General features: G+C 56.9%; 1 protein-coding gene across 2 annotated transcripts; it reads left to right on the plus strand.

Moving 5' to 3' along the window:
- Positions 1-968: 968 nt before the first annotated feature.
- TFAP2E (transcription factor AP-2 epsilon) lies at positions 969-22,283 on the plus strand. Of its 2 annotated transcripts, XM_039381585.1 has the most exons (8): positions 969-1,051; positions 1,167-1,613; positions 1,908-1,959; positions 14,962-15,180; positions 17,646-17,874; positions 18,092-18,210; positions 21,161-21,302; positions 21,874-22,283. In XM_039381585.1, exons 1-8 carry the CDS (start codon positions 1,025-1,027, stop codon positions 22,157-22,159), a joined length of 1,521 nt encoding a protein of 506 aa, XP_039237519.1. In that variant the 5' UTR covers positions 969-1,024; the 3' UTR covers positions 22,160-22,283. The 2 variants fall into 2 exon arrangements, with proteins under 2 accessions (XP_039237519.1, XP_027575155.1); XM_027719354.2 differs by lacking the exon at positions 14,962-15,180.

The raw sequence follows: 22,283 nt of genomic DNA on the forward strand, positions 1-22,283 counted from the left end.
GCGGGGCACCACCGCCCCGCCGTGGGGCCGTGGGGACACGCCTGCGTGGGCGTAATATGGCGGGGGGAATAGGTTGTCATTGGGGTCACTCTGTGCCGCTGCGGGGCCTCCTCGTCCCCCCGGTTCGCCCCGCCGGTGCTCCGTGCCCAGTGCCGCGAGCAGGGACCCGATGCTGCGGGCCCGCCTCGCCCTGCCCTGCCCCGGAGGGAGGGCCCAAAAGCGAGGGAGGGATGGAGAGGAGGAGGGAGGGATGGTGGAGGGCGGGGAGGCAGGAACGCTGCCCGTCGGTGCTCCCCGGTTTCCCCTGGCTCTGTCGCAGCCGGTGCCCGCCCTCGGGTAGGGAGCCAGGCCCGGAGCACCCCCAGACACTTCTCTCTCTCCCCAGTCCGGGCTGCGGCTCTCTCTCCTCGTCGGGGGAGGTCTCAGCTGCCGCCGGGGCCATCGGTGCGCTCCCGGCCGGGGCCCTGCTCCCGGCTCGGGCTAATAAAGTCAAACCGTAGAGCATCGCCACCGCCCCACACCCCGCCCGCACCCCCGGACTCTCCCGACCCTGGGGGCTCGGTCCTGGGGCGGCCTGGGGCTCTCCGGGACAGGGCTCTCAGTCGGCGCGGCCCGGGGCGGGGGGCCCGGGGGTGGCATCGGGGGAAGGGTGTGCGGTACCGCGCGGCGCGGGAGCGGTGCGGGGAGCGGGGCCGCCCGACGGCGCGGGGGTAGCACCGGCTGCGCTCCCAGGGGGCGGCGGGCGCCCCTCGCCCCCCGCCCCGGCCGCGTCCCGCCGCCGTCCCGCTGTCGGGAGCCGTCGGGGCCCCGCGGGAGCGGGCGGCGCGTCCCCGTCCCCGCGCTCTGACGCGCGCTCCCGGGGCGGCGGGCGCGCCCCCGCCGCTATAACTGGCGTGCATGGAGTCGGGACCGGCGCAGAGGAGCGGGCGGGCGATGGGAGACGTCGCTTCGGCGGGATAGAGGGGCGGAGACGGGGGCACCCCCGGGGCCCGGCCCGCCCGGGGCTCGCCGCGGGCCCGCACCGATGCTTGTGCACAGCTACCCGGGCATGGTGAGTGCGGGACGGGCGCGGGCTGGGCGGGACGGGACGGGACGGGCTGGGATGGGACGGGGGGTCGGGGGTCCGTGCTCACCTCGCCTCACCGCCGCTGTCTCCGCCGCCGCAGGACCGCACCGAGGGGCTACCCGGGGCGCCGGCCGGGGCCCGCCTGCCGCAGCTGCCCTCGCTCAACCAGGCGCCCTACGGTTCGGCGCCGCCGCTCTGCCACACGCCCGCCGCCGACTTCCAGCCGCCCTACTTCCCCCCGCCGTACCCGCAGCCGCCGCTGCCCTACCCGCAGGGCCAGGAGCCCGGCTACCCGCACCTGGCGGACCCGTACGCGGCGCTCAGCCCGCTGCACCAGCACCAGCAGCCGGCCTGGCCCCCCCAGCGCGGCCGGCAGGACGAGCCGGGGCTACTCTCGCAGACCCACCGAGCCCTGGGGCTCGACCCCCGCCGCGAGTATCCCGCCGTGCCCCGTCTGCTCCACGGGCTGCCCGACGGCAGCCACGGCCTCGCCGACGGCCCGCTGGGCCTCCACGGCCTCGGCCACCACGGCATCGAGGATATCCAGGTACGGGGGGACGGCGGGAGCGCCGGGAGGGTGCCCGGGGGCTGGGGGGGGAACGACCGATCCCACCGCCTGTGTGCCCGGGGGCTCCCGGCCGGGACAGGTCGAGCCCCGCGGCGTCCGTACCCCCGGGCAAGCAGGGCCGCCAAGCTGGCATCCCCGTTACCGGGGCTCGTTCGTACCACGACGATTCCTCCTGGCCGGGGGCAGCGAGAGCACCGGGCCGAGGCCGCACTGTCCCGGTGCCCGCCCGCCCCGGGAGCCGCCGGCTGACGGCTCTTTCCTCGGTGCTTTCAGGCCGTGGACGACGGCGGGATGAACCTTCTCGATCAGTCCGTGATCAAGAAAGGTAAGACCGCGGCGGCTCCGCGGGACGAGCCACCGGGCCAGGCTCCGCGCCCGTTCCTGCCCTCGGGGCTCCCCCGCGTCGGGTTCCCCCCGTGACCGCCGTCCCGCCAGGCCGCCCCCCGCCCGTCGGGAAGGACTCGCTGCCGTTCCCGGCGAGACTGAAACGAAAGCGGCGGGTCCCGGCGGGCCAGCGCGCCCACCCGCCCCCGGCCCGCGGCGCTCCCCGGGGCGGTACCGCGGCCGCCGCTCCTTCGCGGTACCGGGGGCGGAGGGACCCGGACGGGCGGATCCGGTTGTCGCGGAGCCCCGGGGCCCTCCCCGCCGGCGGCCGCTGACGGTTTGCACGGGAAGCCCCGGGGATGCCCTGGCGGGGCTTGGAGCAGCTCCCGGTCCCGCCACCCTCGGCCGCAGCCCCGCGCCCGGCGGCGGGGGAGGCAGCGCGGGCCGCGCACCGCTTCGCACAGCCCCGGGCCGCGGGGATCGGGCCCGTTCGGCGGGGCTTCTGCTGGGGGAAAGACGCGTTTAACGGGGGCGAGGAGGTGGTGCAGCCGTGGGGGCCGGTGCTGCCCGTCCCTGTAGACGGGAGCGTCCCGCAGCCCCCCAGGCGGTCGCCCCCCACCTCGGCAAAGCCAGGCCTACGGAGACCCCCCCGTCTGCAACTCCAGAAACGGGGCTTCCCTCTGGGACCGGCGGGGGGAACAGCTTCTCCCTCCGGGACCAGCGGGACTGGGGCAGGGGGCCCGCATGGCCTTCGGGGTCTCCCATCTACAGTTCTCCCCCGCACGCTGAGCGGCCCCTCCGCTTCCCAGCCAACCCGTGGGTAGAACAGCTCAACTCCCTAAAATATTTTTGTACTGAACCCTCCGCCGGGGTGTTGCGGGAACGGGGTCTGGGCCGGGAGCGATCCGTGCGGTGCTCGGGGCGACCCCTCCTATGGAATATTCCAGCGCTGCTCTTGGCTTCTCCCCGCGATTTTTTACAGAAATGTGGGGATGGGAAGGACGCGTTGAATCGCCGCCGCCGGGCCGGGTCCGGTAACGCGGGCCCGGCGGGGGCCGCAGCCCCGCAGTCCCGGTGCCGGTCCCGGCCGCAGCCGAACCCCCGGTGACTGCCCGGCCTCGGCGACCCGGGAAAAATATCCCAATCGTGCGACTCTTCCCCCGCCGCCACCGATCGTTTCACGGGGGGAGCGGCGCTCCCGCTTCGCCGCAGCCCCTTTTCCCTGGAAATGGCTGTTCTAGGAACACGCGTCTGCCAGCGGGGCATTAATGACCCGCATTAATTGAGCTTTAATCAGAACGCAGGAGAGGCGTTTCATCAAACCCCCGGGAGAGAGGAACGCTCGCGACGAGCTGCGGGGTGCGTGGGCCGGGAGCGGCCGCTCCTCCACGGCCTGGGCCGGGCAGCAGCACCCAGGAGCCCTCGGGAAACACCCCGCAGTGCCAATATTTGTCTGGAAGTTCGGTTGGAGTTACAGTGGTTTGTTGGGGTTTTCCCCTCCTTTTTCCAAACGCGCCATTAGTTAGAATTTTTCTTCTCCTGTCGAGGGGATTTGTTGTTGTTTAGCGCCAGGTTTGTGCCTAGGGATTCTCCAGTCCTGTAGTCTTGGAAAGAAGGAAAAAAAAAAAAGGAAAAATAAAATTTAAATATCCCTGGATGAAGGCGGGCACGGTGGGAGCAGGTCGCCCGCATCCCCCGTGCCCACGGACAGTTGCTCTTCTCACGCCGGTTCTCGTTTGGTTTTTTTCTTTCTTCCTTTTTTTTTTTTAATATGTATATTTCCCCCTTCCTTATTTTTTCCCCTTTAAAATTATTTTTACTGTTGTCGTTTTGTTTGGCGGTTTTTAAATTATTTTTTTTCTATTACTTTTGCTGTGTTTGGAGCGCGAAGCCGGAGAAATAGATAAATCCAAAGCCAGGCGGGTGTTTGCAGGGGGACGCGAGCGATTACCCCGGGAGGGGCGGGACGGAGGCACCGGGGGTTCCTCGGGGCAGCGGCAGCACCGTGGGCTCTGTCCCGGCACCGCTCCAGGGCTCCAGTCCTCGTTCGCCCGTATTTCGGTGGCCGCTCTCCTTCCCTACCCCTGGAAATCCCAAAACCGGCGAGTTCGGCTCACAAGAAAGCTGAGGAATTATAGAAGCTGCAGCTGGGAATGCCCGATCAAACGCCGCTGCTCTCTGCTCAGCCTGGGGAACAAATTCCTTTATTTTCGGCTTTATTTAATTTTTTAAAATATACAGTACGTGGTCGTTCTTACTCCTCTGGCTCTTCCGGCTTTGAGCTCTGTCCTGGAGCCCCAACGGGGCCGAGCCCGGGGCCCCGCGGGTGAATGACACCCCAGGAAAAAATACAATTAAATTAAAACCATCGGAGAGTCCTGGGCTGTGCAGGAGAGGGCGGGTGGGCAGCGAGACTCGGGGACCTCCTCTCTGCAAGGAGTGAGGGTAAACCCTAAAAAGCGCAGTTTTGTCCTAAATCGCGTCGAGATCTCAAATACCGATTAATCCTGGAATTCCTGACGGAACGGCCGTCGGACAGAAACCTGATAGAAATCTGTGCCTGTGAAAACAGATACATCTCTCCGTAATTAGTTGCCGAGATACTGTTGTCCTGGTTCAACAAAATATTAATCACCTTCCCCAAATCCCCAAATCCCCCTTCAACTCCCGTCCTTATAGGCGAGTTTAGTCAGGAACAGCCCGGGACGGGAGGGAAGCGGCCGCAGCCCCGCGCTGCCCCCGCAGCCGCTCCCGTCCCGTATCCCGGGGCTCCAGGACCGTCCCCTCACGGAGGGTCCCTGCCGGTGTCCCCCCGCACCGACGGGCCCCGCCGCGGGTGGGGAAGGACCCGCCCGGAGCCTCGGAGCGTGTTGCGGGAGCATCCCTGGCTGCGCGTCTCTTTTCCCCCCTTTTCTTTCTTAAATAAACTTCCACGGTTCCAGCCGTTAATATAATTCCAGGGATTTTGTGGGGATCTCAGAGACGCGGTGCGCTGACAGCCCCCCCCCGCCGGGGTGTTTTCCCGAGCGCTCCTGGCTGCAGGTAACCCGGACTTTAGGAAGCAGCGTGGGGAGAGAACAAGGGATATTCGCCCCACCACGGGCTCGGGGACTCCCCCCGGGGTCCCCGACCCGCAGCCCCGGCAGTGACTGAGCAGCGCCCAGAGCCGGGTCCCGGCGGCGGGGACAGCCCGGGGAGGCAGATCCCGGCTGGAAACAGGCGCTCAAAGCTCCATTTCCACCCTTGCCCTCGGGACCGGCTCCGTTTCGTTATCCCCGTGGACGTCCCCTGGGGTGAAGGGTGATGTGCGGTGTCCGGGTCGGTTGCGGGGTGAGGTGTGCGAGGGAGGCAGAGCCGGGAATTCGCTTGGAGCGGGGAGAGATGCGACAGAAAAATGGAGGATGAGTTCTGCCCGTGCTGTCGCGACAAATAGGGGCTAGATCTAGCTCGAGAATTAAATGGATAAAATCTTGGATAGGGCAGCAGAGCCTTTATGAATATCTCGTACCTACGTTTGTTTGTTCTCCCTCTTTTCCAAAAGTATTTCAGAAGTATTTGTGTCCTTTTGTTGTTGTTGTTGTTGTTTCGTTTGTGTGGTTTTATTATTACTGTTAGTATTAATTTATTTTTTCCTCCCAAGAGTTTTTATAAGACCAGGGAGATATTTGACTTGAAAACATTAAAATTAACTCTGAAAAAGTTTAGTCCAGGGCTCTGGCTGCTTTAGGTTACGGCAGCTCAGGCATTTTCTACTCCATTCACCTGCTTCCCTGGTGTTTAGTTGCCCAGGTCAGCTACTGAGGTCCAGCTGTGAGACCCCCCAGACATAAAATTGGAGGCCCAAAGAGCCCCGAGCTCCTGGTGCGGGTCCTTCCCTCAGCTGGGCGAGGAGAGCGTGACTTTCTGGTTATGAAATCAAGCGTTAGGCCCCTGCACTCAGCAGCAAAAAATCCTGCAGCTTGGTTGTAAAATAAGGAGGGGTTTTATTGCTTTCACATCCTTTCGGGATCAGCAGAAAGCTTCTCAGAGAGCCTTTTTATTACAAAGAAAAATATAAATCTCTTTCCCTGGCACCCGGAGACACGCTGGGGTGCAGGAGCAGCCGGGGGTCCTGCCAGTGGTGGGTCAGAGAGAACCAGGGCCCTGTGGCAGCGGGAGAGGGGTGAGCCACGGGGGCCTGAGCACCCGCTCGCGGGCACGAGTTTTGGCTGTGGCATTTTACAACCTGGAGTAGAGACAGAGCAGGGTGGAACCAGCGTGGGCTCACGCTGGCACCCTGGCACGCACGGCACTCATCCCCAGGCTTCATGGTGGGGCAGCAGGACCTGGTCCTGCCCCTGTGCCTGTGTTTGTGGGTCTGGTCCTACCCCTGTCCCCTGTGTTTGTGGGTCTGGTCCTACCCCTGTCCCCTGTGTTTGTGGGTCTGGTCCTACACCTGTGCCCTGTGTTTGTGGGTCTGGTCCTGCCCCTGTGCCCTGTGTTTGTGGGTCTGGTCCTACCCCTGTCCCCTGTGTTTGTGGGTCTGGTCCTGCCCCTGTGCCCTGTGTTTGTGGGTCTGGTCCTGCCCCTGTCCCCTGTGTTTATGGGTCTGGCCGCTGCCGCTCTCCCTCATGTTTGTGGAAATCGTTCCGATTTCCACCCGAGGCTTTCGAGCTGCTCCGAGTGGCAGTGCTAGCTGTTTCTGCTCAGGAATGTGGACCTGTTTGGCTGGATGCTGGACAGACGGATGGAAAGCTGTGCCTCAGAGCCCACAGTCAAGAATATTGCAAGAAGTAGCTGTCACTACTAAGGAATGCGGCAGAGGAGGGAGATTAAGACCGAAATCCTTAGATCCACTCGCCACCGCACGCGAGCTCCAGGTTTTGATGCAAAGTCTCCCCATGGGCTCCGTGTGCTGGTGGGACCAGGGCACTGGTGTGGTGGCAGAGGTGCCATTTCTCCTTTGTTTCGGTGCAGGGAGGAACTGAGCTGTAAGAAATGTAAGAAACCAGATGTGGCAGAGAAAAAAAAAAAATCCTGAAAGAGTGGTAGATTAGATAAACATCATTTCCTGTGATGAGCAAGGTAATAAATGAAGTCATCCTGTAAAACACCTGGGGCTGCAAAGACAGGGCTTGGAAAGGACTGTCCAGGGCTGTGGGTGGAGGCACTTGGCCTCCAGTCAGCTGCAGGGTGCTGGGCTCAGCCAGGAGCTCTCCCTGCTCTCTGCAGCTTCATCTGCGGTGGAAGTTTGCCTGAGTGGGAAAAGGGGCTCACCCGGGACAAGCCGGGTCTTGACTGGTAGCTTTGCTGCCTTAGCACTGCTCACAAATGCTTTAAAGTTTTGACAAGCCCTCACACACACCGGGAGATAGAGCAGCGTTCCTCCAAACACGGTCCCACCTCCCGATGCCGGCGCTTCCCCCTCGTGCGCACACGGCAGGAACACCTACTAATCAAACAGAGGGACTTGAAAGAAAGTTTTTTACTCTGAACTGCATCCAGATCACCATTCCTCCATTAAAATTATATTTTTAATGTCCTATAATTGCACCAGGATAAGCCCAGGTGTGTGTTCATGTGAGATAACACACGCGGGTACCGGTGAAGGCGCTGGGCTTTGTCTCAACCTCCCCAGTGCCTCCCAGGCATGTGTTATCTCCAAGTTTCATGTACCTTGTCATGACTTACTGTTTAATTAGATGTTTTTAAATGAATTTTTTTCTTTGTTAGAAATAAAGAGCAGCTCTTAAAGGGTAGGTTCAGAAAAGCCAGCTTGGGTTGCTTTTTGGCGTGTGGCGTGAGTCAAAACAGCAGCACCTCTGCTCCAGGAGTTGGACTCCAGGGGAGACTTCTCCATGGACAGCAGCAAGAGAGTACTACAGACACGCTGGGCTGGCTCTGGAGCATCTCCCCCTCCATTTTGAGGAGGTATTTTTTGTGTGTGAGGTATTTTTGCAGCTCAGTGGCCACTGTCACCACCCTGACTCCCATAGGAGCTACTTCTTTCACCTGTGGGCTGGCAATGGGGCAGCCTCAGCCAGGGGACACCCTGTGGTGTTTGTCCCTGCAAAGGAGGTGGTGCCAAGATCTTACTTTTGTAGATTGTGCCACCCCACAAGCACCTGCCTCTGTGGGGTCCCACAGGCCACCCACCCACTGCAGCACAGACACAGGCAAGACCCACAGGGACCCACCCATGTCCCTCCAGCCCAGGGTCACACCAAACCTGCAGCAGAGCAGAGGCAAACACAGACCATTGCTCTCAGTTTAGTAATATTCCAAGATATATGATCTCAGGAAAAAAAAGTTTACAATCTGTCTTAATTATTCGAAGAGCTTAAATGAGGTTCTCTGAAGTCCTAGACTAGCACCCTAACCACTAAACCATCCCACCCTTTCCTGTGTGATCCAGGGAATTACTCACCCTTACTGTCCTTCCATTTGTTTGTTTATTTTAATTCTTAATGGAGGAACTAATTAGCAAATGTGGATGCGATGCTTGGAACTGCTGCGTGCTCAGCTCTCGTCTCTGTGCCCTGTCCCAAGCCCAGCTCTGCCACGTCCAGGTATCACCTTCTGGTTGGTGAGAGGTGAAGTGCTGTGGATCGGTGGGAAAGGGAAGAACAGGAGGTGAGAGGGAATTGCTGGAAATGAGCCCAAGGTACACATTGTTGTTAAACATCCCTGAACACAGCGTGTCACGGCTCAGGAGCAGGATCACCACCTGCGAGCAGGTTCACCACCACCACAGCCCAAAAATCCATCACAGTGTCTGCTGTGCGTGCCTGGGATTCCAGCCGGGCTGAGTCTCCCCACCCTCTATCTCAGGCATTTATCTGGCATCAGTCACCCCAGTGCTGAGGCGCCAGGGAACGAGGGATGGGGTCAGGCCCTGTTCCCTGCAGACTGGTCAGGCAGGTCCCAGGGAGCAAGTGGTGTCCCCAGTGAGGTGCCTGTGTAGGGATGGCGTGTCCCCAGGGCTCCCTGGGAGCCCAGAGGTGGCCACATGCACGGGAGAAAGCAGGGCCACCAGCCCAGGGCTGGAGAGGTGTGAGCAGGGGATCTGGCTGAGGGTGTTCAGGCTGACTCCAAGTACAAGTTCCCAGCTAGTAAGAAATGGGGCAGCTACTGAAAAACCATCATCAGAGGGTTTGTCCCACCAACACACTGGTTTTAGAAACGCAAGGCATCTGAGCAAGGAAAAGTAAAAGCATTTTCTCTGTGAAAATGGGTGAGCAGTGCTGTCCCCAGAGGGATTCCTGGCCAGGCCGGTGGCTCCGGAGCAGCCGCTGATTCACGTTGCTGTGGTCAGACCCTGACCGAAATCCTGCCAGCTCTGCAGCCTGGCACTGAGCTCTATATGAAGAGAAGAATTTTTTTAAATTATTATTCGTGTCTAATCTTTGCTGAAGGGTCTTTTGCCCTTCAATAATCTAAATACATTTAACAAATCGACAGGAACATCACCGTGGCTTCCACGGGATCCGCCGCCACTCACCGAGACACCACAGCTTTGTTCTCCCCTTTTAGCTTATGTAGATCCCAGCCACACATTCAGGTGCATCTACAGGGAATAGAGAGGAAAATCTCTCAAGCATGATACTATAAAGTGGATTAAACTGTTTAAACACAGAAGATCCCATAGACCAGGTGCCAAAATGTTTTTTGCTGCTGAAGGAATAAACCCGGGGTGGTTGATGCTACAGGCAGAACGATGGTGTGTGCAGGGCTGGGAGCACTCACTGCTGCACAGCCAGGGAAACTTCCCTTGGTGTCACAACGGAGCTGTGTGGGTTTCCAGTTCCTCTGGCTGAAATCCTCGGGCTCTCCAGCCTCCCGTTTCTGTTTCTTGCCTTCCCGAGACCCGCGTGGTTTGTGCCGTGAAACGTGAATTCTACACAAGCAGAATTTGAACTGAATTTTAAGTGGTTGTTAAGTAATTGAACTGAAATTTAAATAGTTGTTTTTCTGGTGTAGATACGAGAGGGTGTAGCTGCAGGTCCAGGAAAAAAAAATTTAGAGTCAGGAGGAGGGAAATAATGTGAAATACCAGACTGACTTCTCCAATGAAGTCGCTGTGTCAGGGCAGCTTCTAACCAACAGCGCAGAAAACAGGTGCCAACACACTTTGACATTCAAAAGCAGAATCCAAATCCTTTTCATTCATTCCCTTCGAAGGTTCAGACACTTGGGTTTCACTGTTTAAGGGCACATTTTAATCACTGATATTTTGTGCTTTCCAATGGGGTGTTACTGCTCAGGCTGCAACATCAGGGGCTCCCCAGACAGCAGAACCCACTCCACAAAGTGAAGTAAGGAAGGGAAATGTGTGGGAACCCACCACGAATTAGTTGTGAGCAGCTTCCAAAAAACTGACCAACTCTTCTGAACAGCAGCACATTTGAGGCCGAGTCATTCCTAAATGATAGAGCAGGGAAATGCATTAGCTGAAATTATTCATTGCAAAGCTCTTACTAATCCTTTTCCCAGCCCTGCAGAAGCACAGGGGCCTGAGTAAATTTTAATATTATATCAGGTGGCCATTCCTATCAAGACACAATGCACTGTGCAGGGACCATCCTTAACCAAGACATGGTACCCAGTGATTCAGGGGAGGCTGAACCTTCCCAAAAGCTCCCAAAGCTCCCCAGGAGACACCTGCAGTGACACGCGGCCAGGGCTGGGTCAAACAGAGGCACAGAAAGAAAAATGCAGTTAATGTCACATGGCACCTTCACATTTCTCTCCCAACCTGATGAATTGATTTGCATGGGAAACAAAATGTTAAATATGGGAGCTTTGCATAGGCATGGGACCTCTCCTGATCAGCTTTCTCATGGGAATAGTTTGAGGCTGTATCCCTGTTCTCCTGAGAGGGTCCCAGATCCATCTCCCTATCAGGACTCAGCGATTTGGAAAGCACAGAGATAAACCCAAGATTCTTTCCATCCTTCCATTTGAAAAGGCCGATGACGGTGGTTCCTAGAGAGGCTCTTTGACACGGGGACTTGGTTCAGGTTGTGCATTCAAGATAAAGAAAATACCTGTATAATCCCCTCTGGGAAGAGAGGATAATTACAGAGTGCGGGTTTGAAATACAGCTGATGGCTCTGACCTCCTTCCCTGGACCATCAATAAATACCTCTCTGCTGAAACACCAGGAAATTGGAGCAGCTGAACTCTGCAGCACCTCCTCCTCGAAAAAGGGCTTTTAGAGGGATGGCGGGAGCAGCTGCCCCTGGCTCACCCCCACATCCCGATATTCTTTATGTATGTGCCTCCATCTTATAATTTACATCAGAGACATTCAAAAGAAGGTTAGGTGAGCTCACTGACAGCTCTTCCTGGAAGACAACAGCAATCCCTCACCTCTGCAGCACTTCCATCAGGGGCTGCCCACAAACATCCCTCAGCCAGAGCTTCCCCCGCTGCCCGCCCAGGGGGGGCAGAGCGGCAGGACCCCCGCGCAGGGAACAAACAGCTTGGGGCTGTTCTCACCGCAGCTGCAGAGTCGTGGAAGCAAAACCTCGGCACCTGCAGCAGATTTGGAGGGTGCCGGTGTCCCCCGGCAGCGCAGAACGGCTCCGGTGTCTGTCCCGCAGCGATGCCCGAGGCAGCCGAGCTGACCGGGGCACGGCCCCGGAGAGGGGCGGGGGGGCTGAGAGGCTTTGGGGGGCCTGGAGACAGCGCTGCGGTGCCTGAAGATGAGCGATTGCTTTATCCCAGGTTGTCTCCTGGGGCTATTCACTGATACCTCTTTAAAATGCAATCTCAGCTGTAGCACACCCTAATTTTTAAAGGGATGTCTCAACAAAAGCTCCAATATTCCAGGGATTCCGCCTTCCCGAGGAGGAGAATTTACCTGTAATGCATCTGAGGAGAGAAGAAAACTGACTTGTAAGACGGGCAGCGATTTGCATGTTCCCTCTGGACTTGTTTTTCCCCTCGCAGCACCCCGAGCTCCAGCTGGAAATGGAACAGAACAAATAACACCACGATAAGCAACTCAATTCCCAAGTACCACAGATTTTCCTGCTTACGAATCATTTTGCAAGCAGGCAGCACATTTCTCCTGTGGAAATGAGTCAGTACTTTTTTTTTTTTTTTTTTTTTTTTTGGTAGGCAAAGTTTCTTTTCCCTTAAACCCAGAGGTCGGTGTTGTGCTGCCAAACCCCGAGCACTGGCACCGGCGCCTGTAGCTCCCGACAGCACCTGCACGCAGAGCCCGAGCTGCAAACGCACCTTTTTCACTGAATATTTACATATCAAAGTGGCCATTTCCAGGAATCACAGGGGTAATTTCAGCCACAAACTTTTGTGAACACAGATGAGGAGGTGGCGGGAGAGCAGGAGCTTGGGCATGGAGCATCCTCAACCCAGAGCCTGCGAAGAAGGAGGTCCAGGGATGTGGATTGGTCTGTGCTGGAACTCCTCAGGGAAAAGCACGAAGTTCTCCAAGCCTTTCTAGGCAAAAGCCTTTGAAGAATGGGTTTGTTTTGCTCCTTCTGTGTGACCTGGAACTTAAAAGCCAAGGGAGCCACCTCTGCAAGCCAGAACAGAAGTGGCAGAAACTTCGTGGTTTCTTTTGGAACACTTTGAAGGCACAAGGCTCCTTGCTCCATCCACAGGATTCACAGCCAAGGGATCCATTCAGAAGTGGTTTTAATCTTTCTCCTGGCTGTCTCCTGAAAAACCCTCACAGAGACATGGCTGTGACATTCCATCCCACCCACAGCATCGCCAGAGGTGCCAGGACCTCGTGTTGTTCATGGGAATTGCCTTTCCACGCTTGTCTGCTGCTCCAAGGAGCACATCACATCCTGTGCTCAGGCCATGGACCAGCTCCTCCTGGCTACATTTGCCACCCAGGGAATTCTCACCTGAAGAAAGCTCTCACCAGAGATCACTTGGCAAGTTTTAATTGGGTATCACAGCATCCCTCCCAGGTAGACATTATTATATTATATTATATTATTATCTCCAATTTGTTGCTGGAGACAGTCAAGCCCAAATTGGGGTGGTGACCTGCCCTGTGTTGTAACACAATTCCATGCTGGCTGTGCCAGACACAGGGAGACAATCCCAGGCAAGCAGTGTCCTCCAGCTCAGGGAAGTCAAGGGATGAAGCTTTTGGTGTTCTTGGGCACCAAGAACTGTTTGGAATCACCCTCTCTCTCTGTATCAGGGGCTTTTGTGCCACAGCAGATGGAGTTGTATGAGCTTCATCATCTGCCAGTTACACCCAGGGTACGTTTAAAAGACAAACCAGAGCTGACTCAGCACAAAAAAGGCACCTCTGGTGGGAGATCACAAGTCCTGTGGTTCACAGGGAAGACAAAGCCACATGTACCTGCTGTGAGCACTGAGGCAGGTGGTTGGTGTGGGAGTTCATGTCTCTCTCCACTGCTGCTCAACACACACCTGAAACAGGGTGCATTGCAAGGGGCACCTTGGGGTGTTAAAGGCAGCAGAGAGATGCTGAGCCTGATGGACACGATTCCTGGGATGTTGTACAGAAGAAGTGAGAATTGTTTCCCTTCCCACACTCAGCAAGGGGTTGTACACCTGCTATTGCCACACTGCCCTTCCCAGCAGCCAACTCCAAAACCCCAGAGCACCACGGGCCAGGACAATGTGGTGACAAACAGCTCTACCCCACAGCACCAACAGAAAACCCGGAGCCATAAAAACAGAGGCTGTGCTTGATCAGTCTGCAGCACAGACCCTCCCAGCACTTGGGCAGTAGCTAAAGCCTGCATTGCTTAGAGAGGCATCCCCACAGGCTGGAATTGCACACACACACAGATCATGCCCATGTACCTGATCTTTGGTAAATCATTTAACTTGCTCTGTGCCTCAGCTTTCCCCAGCTGCACTAAGGAGCCGGCTCGAGCCAGGAGTGATTTTATGGCTTTGGTGGCTGGTGCTGTACCAGCACCAGGCTGAGGATTAGTAATGCATGAAGCTCTTTGAGGTCTGCCAGAATAACCTTTTTCCAAAATCAGTTTTCCGTTTCCAACCCAACCCCCCTGAGCTGTGGCTGCCCCACAGTGCTCACCTGCATCCAGGAGCTCGGCAGGTCAAAGTGCTTCACAGGGGCTTTAGTTGGTGAGATCTGCAGCCAAGCTCACCTGGATTTGCTGAATTAGAAGTAGCAGGATTAACCTGAATAAACAACCATCCAAAGGGAAAAAAACACTTGGCAGCTAAAGAAGAGAGCAAAAAAATTTAGGGGGGCAGAGTGAAGCAACTAAGCCTCAATAAATAATAAGTGCAGATGGCAAAGACCTTCCACTTCCCAGAGGCTTTCTGAGCAGTTGCTGGTGGGCTAACATCTCCTTCCCCTTTCTTTGGCTGAATCAGCCCAAACCCAGTTTGTACCCTGCCCTTTATACCTTCCTGGGGTGTGGTGGGGTGACCCATGTGTGCCCCATCCCTCTCATCAGGCAGGGCCGGAGGGGCACTGGTTTGGGCACCAGTATCCCACCCTTCCCTTGTCAACCTGTGTAAAGTGTGAGCGAGCATCTCTGGGATGTGTTTCTGCTGAAAACCCATGGTCAGGGTTCAGGGGGATGAGCAGGGTGAGAGCCTGTGGGAAAGGTCCTCCCCCACGCCAAAAATGGGTGTCTCTTATGGCTGATCCCAGAGAACCTCAGAGGGGGTGACCAGCGCAGTGACACGATGTGACATTTCTATTCCCAGCTGCAAAGCACCCCGTGGGGTTTGGGTCCGTGCCGTGCCCGGCTGCCCCCCTGCCCCGCGGGGCCCCCGCTCGTGCTTGGGGCCGTTCAGTGCCTCAAACCCCGTCACCAAATCCCCGTCTGGCTCCCGTGGGTCGTTTCTCTGCGCCGTGGCCGGGGTGACCCCTCGGCACGAGGCTGTGGGAGCAGCACCGGCGGGGTCAGGAGCCTGCAGCCCCCCGGCCCGGCCGGGAAGGGCGCAGGGGGTCGGCGCCGGGGGCGTGGGGCTGTCGGCCGCGCTGAGCCCCCCGCCCGCTCTCATGCTTCCTTCTTGTCTGCAGGCTGGCTCAGGTGCTCCGATCACCTGCTGCTTGCGGGAACGGGAAAGCAGCAACTGAAGATCGAGGGGGACTTTTGGTTTACTCAGATGACAAGAGACAATTTTGGTTCCCCAAAAGCCAAGGAAACAAAGCTGTCAGGCTTTAATGGTAGCTTGTCTCCCTCCTGCAGCATGTTTATGGGCAAACAAGCTGCAGATCAGACCAGGCAAACAGCAGCAGGTGAGGCCAAATAACAATAATTCATAATTAATGGCGAATGTGGCTTTGTTTATTCTTGTTGTGTTGAGGCAATGCTAATGGATGAAGCTGTTACAGGACTCTGGGGACCGGCTCAGTTCCCAGCACTGCCGCCTGCTCTGCCCCTCTCTCACCCCTCGTGTGCCCCGTGAGGGCACGAGCTCCCTGTGACATGGGTGCCCTGTCCCACACTGCACGAGCCCAGAGTGACGGGGCTGTGGCCTCGGCTGAGGCCTCGAGGCAGAAGAGCAGTGCCAATATCCATGCTCAGTGCCAGTGCCTGGCCCCGTTTGCTCGTGGCCTGGAGCGGGGCCGACCCCACTGCACTGGGGCCGGGGCACAGCTTTCCAGGGGATTTGTTTCTCACAGTAGCACCATCCCTAAAAGCTCCAGTCCATGTTTGCCAAGTGTTGTGGTGTCTCCATGCTGCACATCAGCATCACCCGTGCCTCCCCACCATGTGGGGCGACCAGCAAATGCACCAGAGACGCACCCAACCCCTCCCCAGCCCTGTTTTCCGTGGGCTCCAGTGTTAACTCGCACTGGTGCCAGATGGGTTTGCCCCCTCCCCAGACGCGCCGTGTCCCTCGGGTGTGTGGTGAGGCACAATCCCTCTCCCTGCATGGCTCTGCCATCCCTCGGTGTGTGCAGGTCCCTGGCCACGCATGCAGCTCGAACACAGCCCCTGCATGATCACGGGCATGCACAGAGACACCCGTACAACACGCCTGGCAGAGGGGGTCACCTATGCACAGCCCTTCATACGACACTACAGGCAACACCTTCCCCCCTAGGGGGGCTGGCTTGGGGGGTGGTCCTTGCTGCAGCAGAACCCCCACGCTGGGACCGGGACCTGCAGGGCTTTGGGTATTTGCAAACCACGCTGTGACTTTTGATTCTAAAGGATCCCCTGGAGACTGACCTAACCTGTTCTGGGACTGTGGAAGAAAGCTTTGAAGTCGCTGCTTCCTGGAAATAGTTTTGGTTTCCTATGTCTCATGGGGATGTTCCTGTACTTGTTCTTCCCTGAACATCCCTGAACCAGCCTCAGTCATGGCAAACACCCACTGCAGCTGCTGGTTCCAGCAGGGCACTGGTGCATCCCGCCCTTCACTCCCTGACTTTGTCTAAGTTTCATGTTGGGAGGAAACTCCACGTCCTTCAGTTCATTTCCATTCATCCTTTAGTCTTAAAACATGAGCCATTTTTATGTAAAGTGCTGATTTTTGTTGCCACGCTAAAAGTCATTGAGCTGGATTTACAATGTGCTGATTGTAAGCACCCCCTCACAGGTCCAGTCCTGCACCCTCCCCTATTAATTCTGGGTTTTCTGTTTCGTTTTGGCCATGTGTGTTTCCTCTATAAACCCTGCACCTCACCCTGGCATTCGCTGCTGTGTTACTTGCAGGAACCATCTGACTGTGGAACAGTCATTCCCGAGGAACCACAAAGAATGCCAGGGACAAAATGATCTTTGGATTCCTTCAAAACCTGTATTGTTCCCCAAGTTAAATTGGTTATTAGTTTCAGAACATGAAAGCCAAAGAGATTTGGCACAAGTCTCAGCCACAGTTTTAACCTGTAAAGGTTTATTGCGTCTAAGAACGTTTCTTATGGAATGACAAATGGGAAAACTGAGCCCCTTCATCCCTGTGCGACGCCACGGGCCTGATGCAATGCTGCAGTCACCAGTGCCTAACCTCGTGTTAATTGACTTTTGCCCATTAAGTAAAGGGAAGTCTGTGCTGGATAAATTTGGTTTGATCTTCTCAAGCTTCCTTTAAGGGAGGGATGATGAAAGTTCAGGGCTGTGGCTGGTTGTGGGGCTAATCCCAAAGCTGAAGGCAGAGACTCTCTCCCCTGGTTCCCATGGGTGCACGCTGGAAGCACAGCTCTCAGCCAGCCCAGCAGCTCCTGGATTTGGGGCAGGGAATGGAGGTGGTGGCTCAGGGGGTTGATCCTGCCCGGTGGGACACAGCGTGTGCCAGGCAGAGCTGGGATGCAGCCAAGATCCTGGGAGGGGATCGGTGCCCCAGACAGGGGGACCAGCCACACTTCGCCCTGCCAGCCACCTCCACGGAGCACCCAGAGGGGGCAGGGAGGGGAGCTGCTCACAGGTCCAGCCAGTGACACTGTGGACAGTCCTCAGCCTTCCAGGAGACCAGCCCAAAACCTTGGCTTTAATTACAGCCGAGCTGGGAGGTGTGGGAATGCAGGCAAGAGCAGCATCCAGGCTTCTTCCTTTCTGTGACCTTTACTTAGTTTAGTTTCATCATTGAGGAAAACAGGGAACTAACTGAGACATCCCAGCAGCTGTTCTGCTGTTTGTGGATGGCGGGACGTGGTGTGGGAGGCTGCAGAGCTGCCCAGAGTCACCGCTCAGTGTCCCTGGCTCCGGGCTCTCTCAGCCACAGTCTCCCCTTCTCTCTCCCTTCCTTGTCTCCCAGTGCCCATCCCCTCGAAGGCCAACGGCACCACCATCTCCAGCCTGTCAATGAACAAGGATGGCCTGGTTGGAGGGGTGACGAATCCCAACGAGGTGTTCTGCTCCGTGCCCGGCCGCCTGTCCCTCCTCAGCTCCACCTCCAAGTACAAGGTGACGGTCGGGGAGGTGCAGAGGAGGCTCTCGCCCCCCGAGTGTCTCAACGCCTCTCTCCTCGGCGGGGTCCTCCGCAGGTGAGCTGCTCCAAGAGCCCTGGGATCTGTGCTCAGCACCAGCTCTTACCTCTCAGATAAAACAGAGAGGAGAAATTCTGGTGTGCGGTACGTTGGGGAATAGGATTTCTGTTTCTTCTTTTTCTTTCTTTTCAAACCTCAAAGCTTAAACTGGGGCCATGGTTATTTTAACATGAATTACATTGAATTTCCCCCCCCCTTCGTTTTCTCTTTTCAGAGCCAAATCAAAAAATGGGGGTCGGTGTTTAAGAGAAAGGTTAGAGAAAATTGGATTAAATCTACCTGCAGGAAGGCGCAAAGCTGCCAACGTCACCCTGCTGACATCCCTTGTGGAAGGTAAGAGCTGCTCCCACAGAGGGTGGGAGTGCCAAAACTTCCACTCCCTTCATTTCCAGCTTTCCACAAACCAGAATGCTTAAAGTATGGGGCAGTCACCACCAGCTGAGCCTGGGAATGTGCCCTGTGTGAGCCTCTATGCTGATCCAAGCACACACACGTCCTTTAAAATGAACAGACCCTTGGGAAGGCAGAGGGTTGAACACAAATTAAACCAGGACAGCAAATGTCCAAGACAATGTCCAAGCATGGTGGCCCTGCCCATGGCAGGGGGTTGGAACTGGATGGTGTTTAAGGTCTATTCCAACCCAAACTATGGTTCTGTGTCTGTTTTCCAAAACTCAGCCATTTCTGTCGGACCAGCCACAGCCCGTGGGAAAGGCACCCCCATGGATGCTGAGTGGGTCTGGCTGGAGCTCAGGGTACCCCTCTTTTCTGTGAGCTGGTGCTAAAAGTCGGGTCACAGAGACTGAGAACCAAAAAGCTTGAGCAAAGCTGCCAAGATTCCACAGCTGCTCTGCAGCCCCGTGCCCCCACTCCGGACACAACGCTGACCCCTCTGTCAGGGCTCCGTCCCCACCCCGGCTCTGTGCCTCTTCTCCTCATCTCCTGTAAGGAGGAAATGCCCCTCATCCAAGTGCTTCCCTCCTCCCTGGCACAGCAGGGGGGGAGTGAGACATCAAGGAGATGCCAAACAGCTCCGAGGTCTCTCGGGTGGAGCTCAGGTGTGCAGCAGCCGCCCTGCCCTCGGAGCGCGGCGTTAAGGGCCGAGCTACGGAAAATGTGCCTCCATCCCCGCCTGGATGTGTGAGGTGCCCCTGCCCAAAGCCACTCGGTTGTTTCCTCCCCTCCTACTTCTCTGCGCCGTGGAAATGATGATGTCTCCGCTGCACCCTGGGAGGAAAGGACACGGGACACAAACAAACGGAATGACAGCTCCGCCTCCCTCCGAGCTCCGGAATCCATTGTGTCCGTGCCCGGCGCGGGGCAGGCAGCTGCCTGCGGATCCTGAATAGAAAATCATCCCCATTGTCGCCGGCAAATTAAATGACCCGCTTCATTAGGCCGAGGTTGTTACCGAGGGCAGTTGGTTTGTGCTGAATGAAAGGCTGATTTCCATGAAAAGAAAAGAAAGAAGGAAAGAAAAGAGGGAAGGAAAAATGTACAGTTTGAGTTCAGGTGGCTGCTGATGTTTTGGTTCCTGCTTGCCAGCTCATAGTAAATAGGAGTGGTGCCATGTGTGCTTGGTGGATGTAATTTCCTCCTGAACATGTGATGGTACCAGGGATGTTCCACCCAGAGGAAGGTGCTGCTGCTTTCCCTGACCCCTCACACAGAACTGGCTTGTGCCCCTCTGTCCCAGGCACCCCCTTTCCTGGACATTTGCTGTCTTGGCTTAATTTGTTTTCTCCCCTCTGCCTTCCCAATGTCTGACCATTTAAAAGAGCCCCTGAGTTTCTCTTTGAACGCTGATGATGTATTTTTTCTTACACTGACCCACTCACACGATGGGGAGGATGTTCCTGGGGAACCCAGGAAGCACCAGGCAGAAACAGCTCCCTTTGGAGTCCTCACCGAGTACACAGAGCACTCACCTTCTCTTGAGCAACTTCTCCATGAGAGCAGCTCCAGCCTGGACCCAGGGGAGCAGCAGGGCTGTATTTGCACTCCAGAAACACCCCTAAGTTCTCAAAAGAGCCTCAGACAGGCTCCTGTGGCTGCTTTGCCCACCATGGCCCCCGAGTGCTCTCCTGCAGCCTCTCCTCCCCAGGCTCTGGCTCAGTGTGGCTTTAACATCTCTTCCCAAAGCCAGGTTGCCCTGTTCCCCCTGACACCTCCCTAATCCAGCCTCCAAATTGCCTTTAAGACATTCAGATATGCAGCCACTCACACTCATGGAGGAAATAAATCCTGGCTCCAGCCTTGTCTCTGACCACAGGCTCACTCAGCTGTCTTTTATCGTCCCAGTAACAGTTTTCCAGCAGTTGTTCCTTTCTGACTGTCTTTTGACACACAAACAACTGCAGTTCTGATTCTGTAGGTTTACCTTATTTGCTCCTTCTTTGGAGGAGGAGCTGAAGTGGAAAGTGCTGTCCTTATGTGGGAAGCAGGGGCAGTTCCCCCTACCCGAGCTCCAGGATCCAGGCAGGCCGGGCTGGGATCTGGGTTAATGCTGTTAGGATGGATGGCCTAATACGTGTGAGCAGCAGGGGGGCAAGTCAAATTAGCTCTGCCTGCCTGACCTGGATTTTGGGTGTTGGGCATGATCAATGGCCATCAGCTCTGATTATTTCCACGGGGACGACTGGAGATGGATCAATCCCATCAATGGGTGGGCATTTCCACGGGGTGATGGATACGCTGCCTGCACGTCCAGCCCGAGGGCCCCGGCTCACTGTGGGAGGATGTAACCCCCTTCCTCCTGCCCCTTCCTCACAGCCCTGCTTTGTCCTGTGGTCACAGGGCTGAGGTCGCTCTTTCACCCTCCAGCCCCCATTTCTGCTCGGTTTGGAACAGCCAAGCAGGAAATCTGGGAAGAAGAAGGGAGAGAAAGATGCAGTAGGGGATGGCCCCAAGTGAGAAACACCTCTGCTGCTCTTCCTTTCGGAGCAGGTGCCCAGAGTCTCACCTCACTCTGCTCCAAAGCCAGCACCTTCCTGATGCTCTTTTAAAAGGCAGTAAAGGAAGGATCCAGCTGCTGTTTAGAGCAGGCAATGGCTCATTTGGCCCACATGGACTAATTGCCTCACAGAGGAGAATGAGAAACTCACAGTGGTTTCTACACCAAGAGCTGAAGGTGGGGAGAGCTCTTGGGCAGTCACTGCAAAGGGAAGCACCCCAGTCCCACCAGAAATGAGCCCGCCCAGTGAAAAGGCTGAAGCTGCTGCAGAAGTTCTCCCCTCGCCCAGGGCGTGGGCTCAGTGCTGACGTCCCTCTGTCCTGCCCACAGGTGAGGCCATTCACCTGGCTCGGGACTTCGGGTACGTCTGCGAGACCGAGTTCCCGGCCAAGGCGGCGGCAGAGTACCTGTGCCGGCAGCACTCCGACCCCGCCGAGCTGCACACCAGGAAAAACATGCTGCTGGCCACCAAGTGAGTGCAGCTGGCAGCGAGCCACCCGCGTGTTCCGTGCCCACAGCCCGGGAGGGCAAGTGTTGGCCCCCAGAGCTTCCTCTTCTGTGGGGAAGAGAGGGGCTCACACGCTGCAGGAAGATGAGCAGCAAGGTGAAGGGCCTGCAGGGACTGAAGGGCTTGTTCCTCCATGGGAGGGGGTAGCACGACCACGGGGGAGCATTTTGGCACTGCCTCATGTGCCCCTTCAAAGCAGGAGCAGTGGCAGTGGCCCAGCTCTGCACCCAGGAGCTTTCCACAGGCTGGAGCTGAAAAATCCTGGTGGGGAGGAGGTGGCTGTTGGTGCAGGGAGGATGAAAAGAACCCCCAGACACACCCAGAGAAGTTGTGGCTGCTCCATCCCTGGAAATGTTTAATGCCAGGTTGGATGGAGCTCTGAGCCACCTGGTCTAGTGGAAGGTGTCCACGTCAGAGGGGTTAGAACTGGATGATCTTCAAGGTCCCTTCCAACCCAGACTATCCTGGGATTCTATGACTCTGTGTCCTGCAGCTCTCCATGAGCCACCTAATGACCAAACCCTCTCTCTTTCAGACAAATTTGCAAGGAGTTTGCAGACCTGATAGCCCAGGACCGGTCGCCGCTGGGGAACAGCCGCCCCTCGCTGATCCTGGAGCCCGGTGTCCAGAGCTGTTTGACTCATTTCAGCCTCATAACCCACGGCTTTGGGGGCCCGGCCATCTGCGCCGCCCTCACCGCCTTCCAGAACTACCTGGTGGAGTCCCTCAAGGGGCTGGATAAAATATTCATGAACAGCACGGGGAACGGGCACAGCGGGGACTCCAAAGCGTCAGACAAGGAGGTGAAGCATCGGAAATAACGCGCTGCCTCCCCCCGCTGGGAGCTCCCCCCGGGCACCGGGACGGGCAGAGACGAGACCCCAGTGCACTGTTTTCTGAACTGCTGCGTTTGAACGTGGGAGGAAACTCGTGAAGCAAAGAGAG

The sequence above is a fragment of the Pipra filicauda genome, unplaced genomic scaffold, assembly GCF_003945595.2.
Source record: "Pipra filicauda isolate LSUMZ 115617 unplaced genomic scaffold, ASM394559v2 scaffold232_size1229904_pilon, whole genome shotgun sequence".
NCBI lineage: Eukaryota > Metazoa > Chordata > Aves > Passeriformes > Pipridae > Pipra > Pipra filicauda.

Bases quoted from the DNA above. Each gene is read 5' to 3' on its own strand.
- TFAP2E (XM_039381585.1), top strand. From the start codon at position 1,025: ATGCTTGTGCACAGCTACCCGGGCATG. The intron at 1,052-1,166 runs GTGAGTGCGGGA...CCGCCGCCGCAG, and splicing joins TGCACAGCTACCCGGGCATG to GACCGCACCGAGGGGCTACC. The intron at 1,960-14,961 runs GTAAGACCGCGG...TCTTGTCTGCAG, and splicing joins TCAGTCCGTGATCAAGAAAG to GCTGGCTCAGGTGCTCCGAT.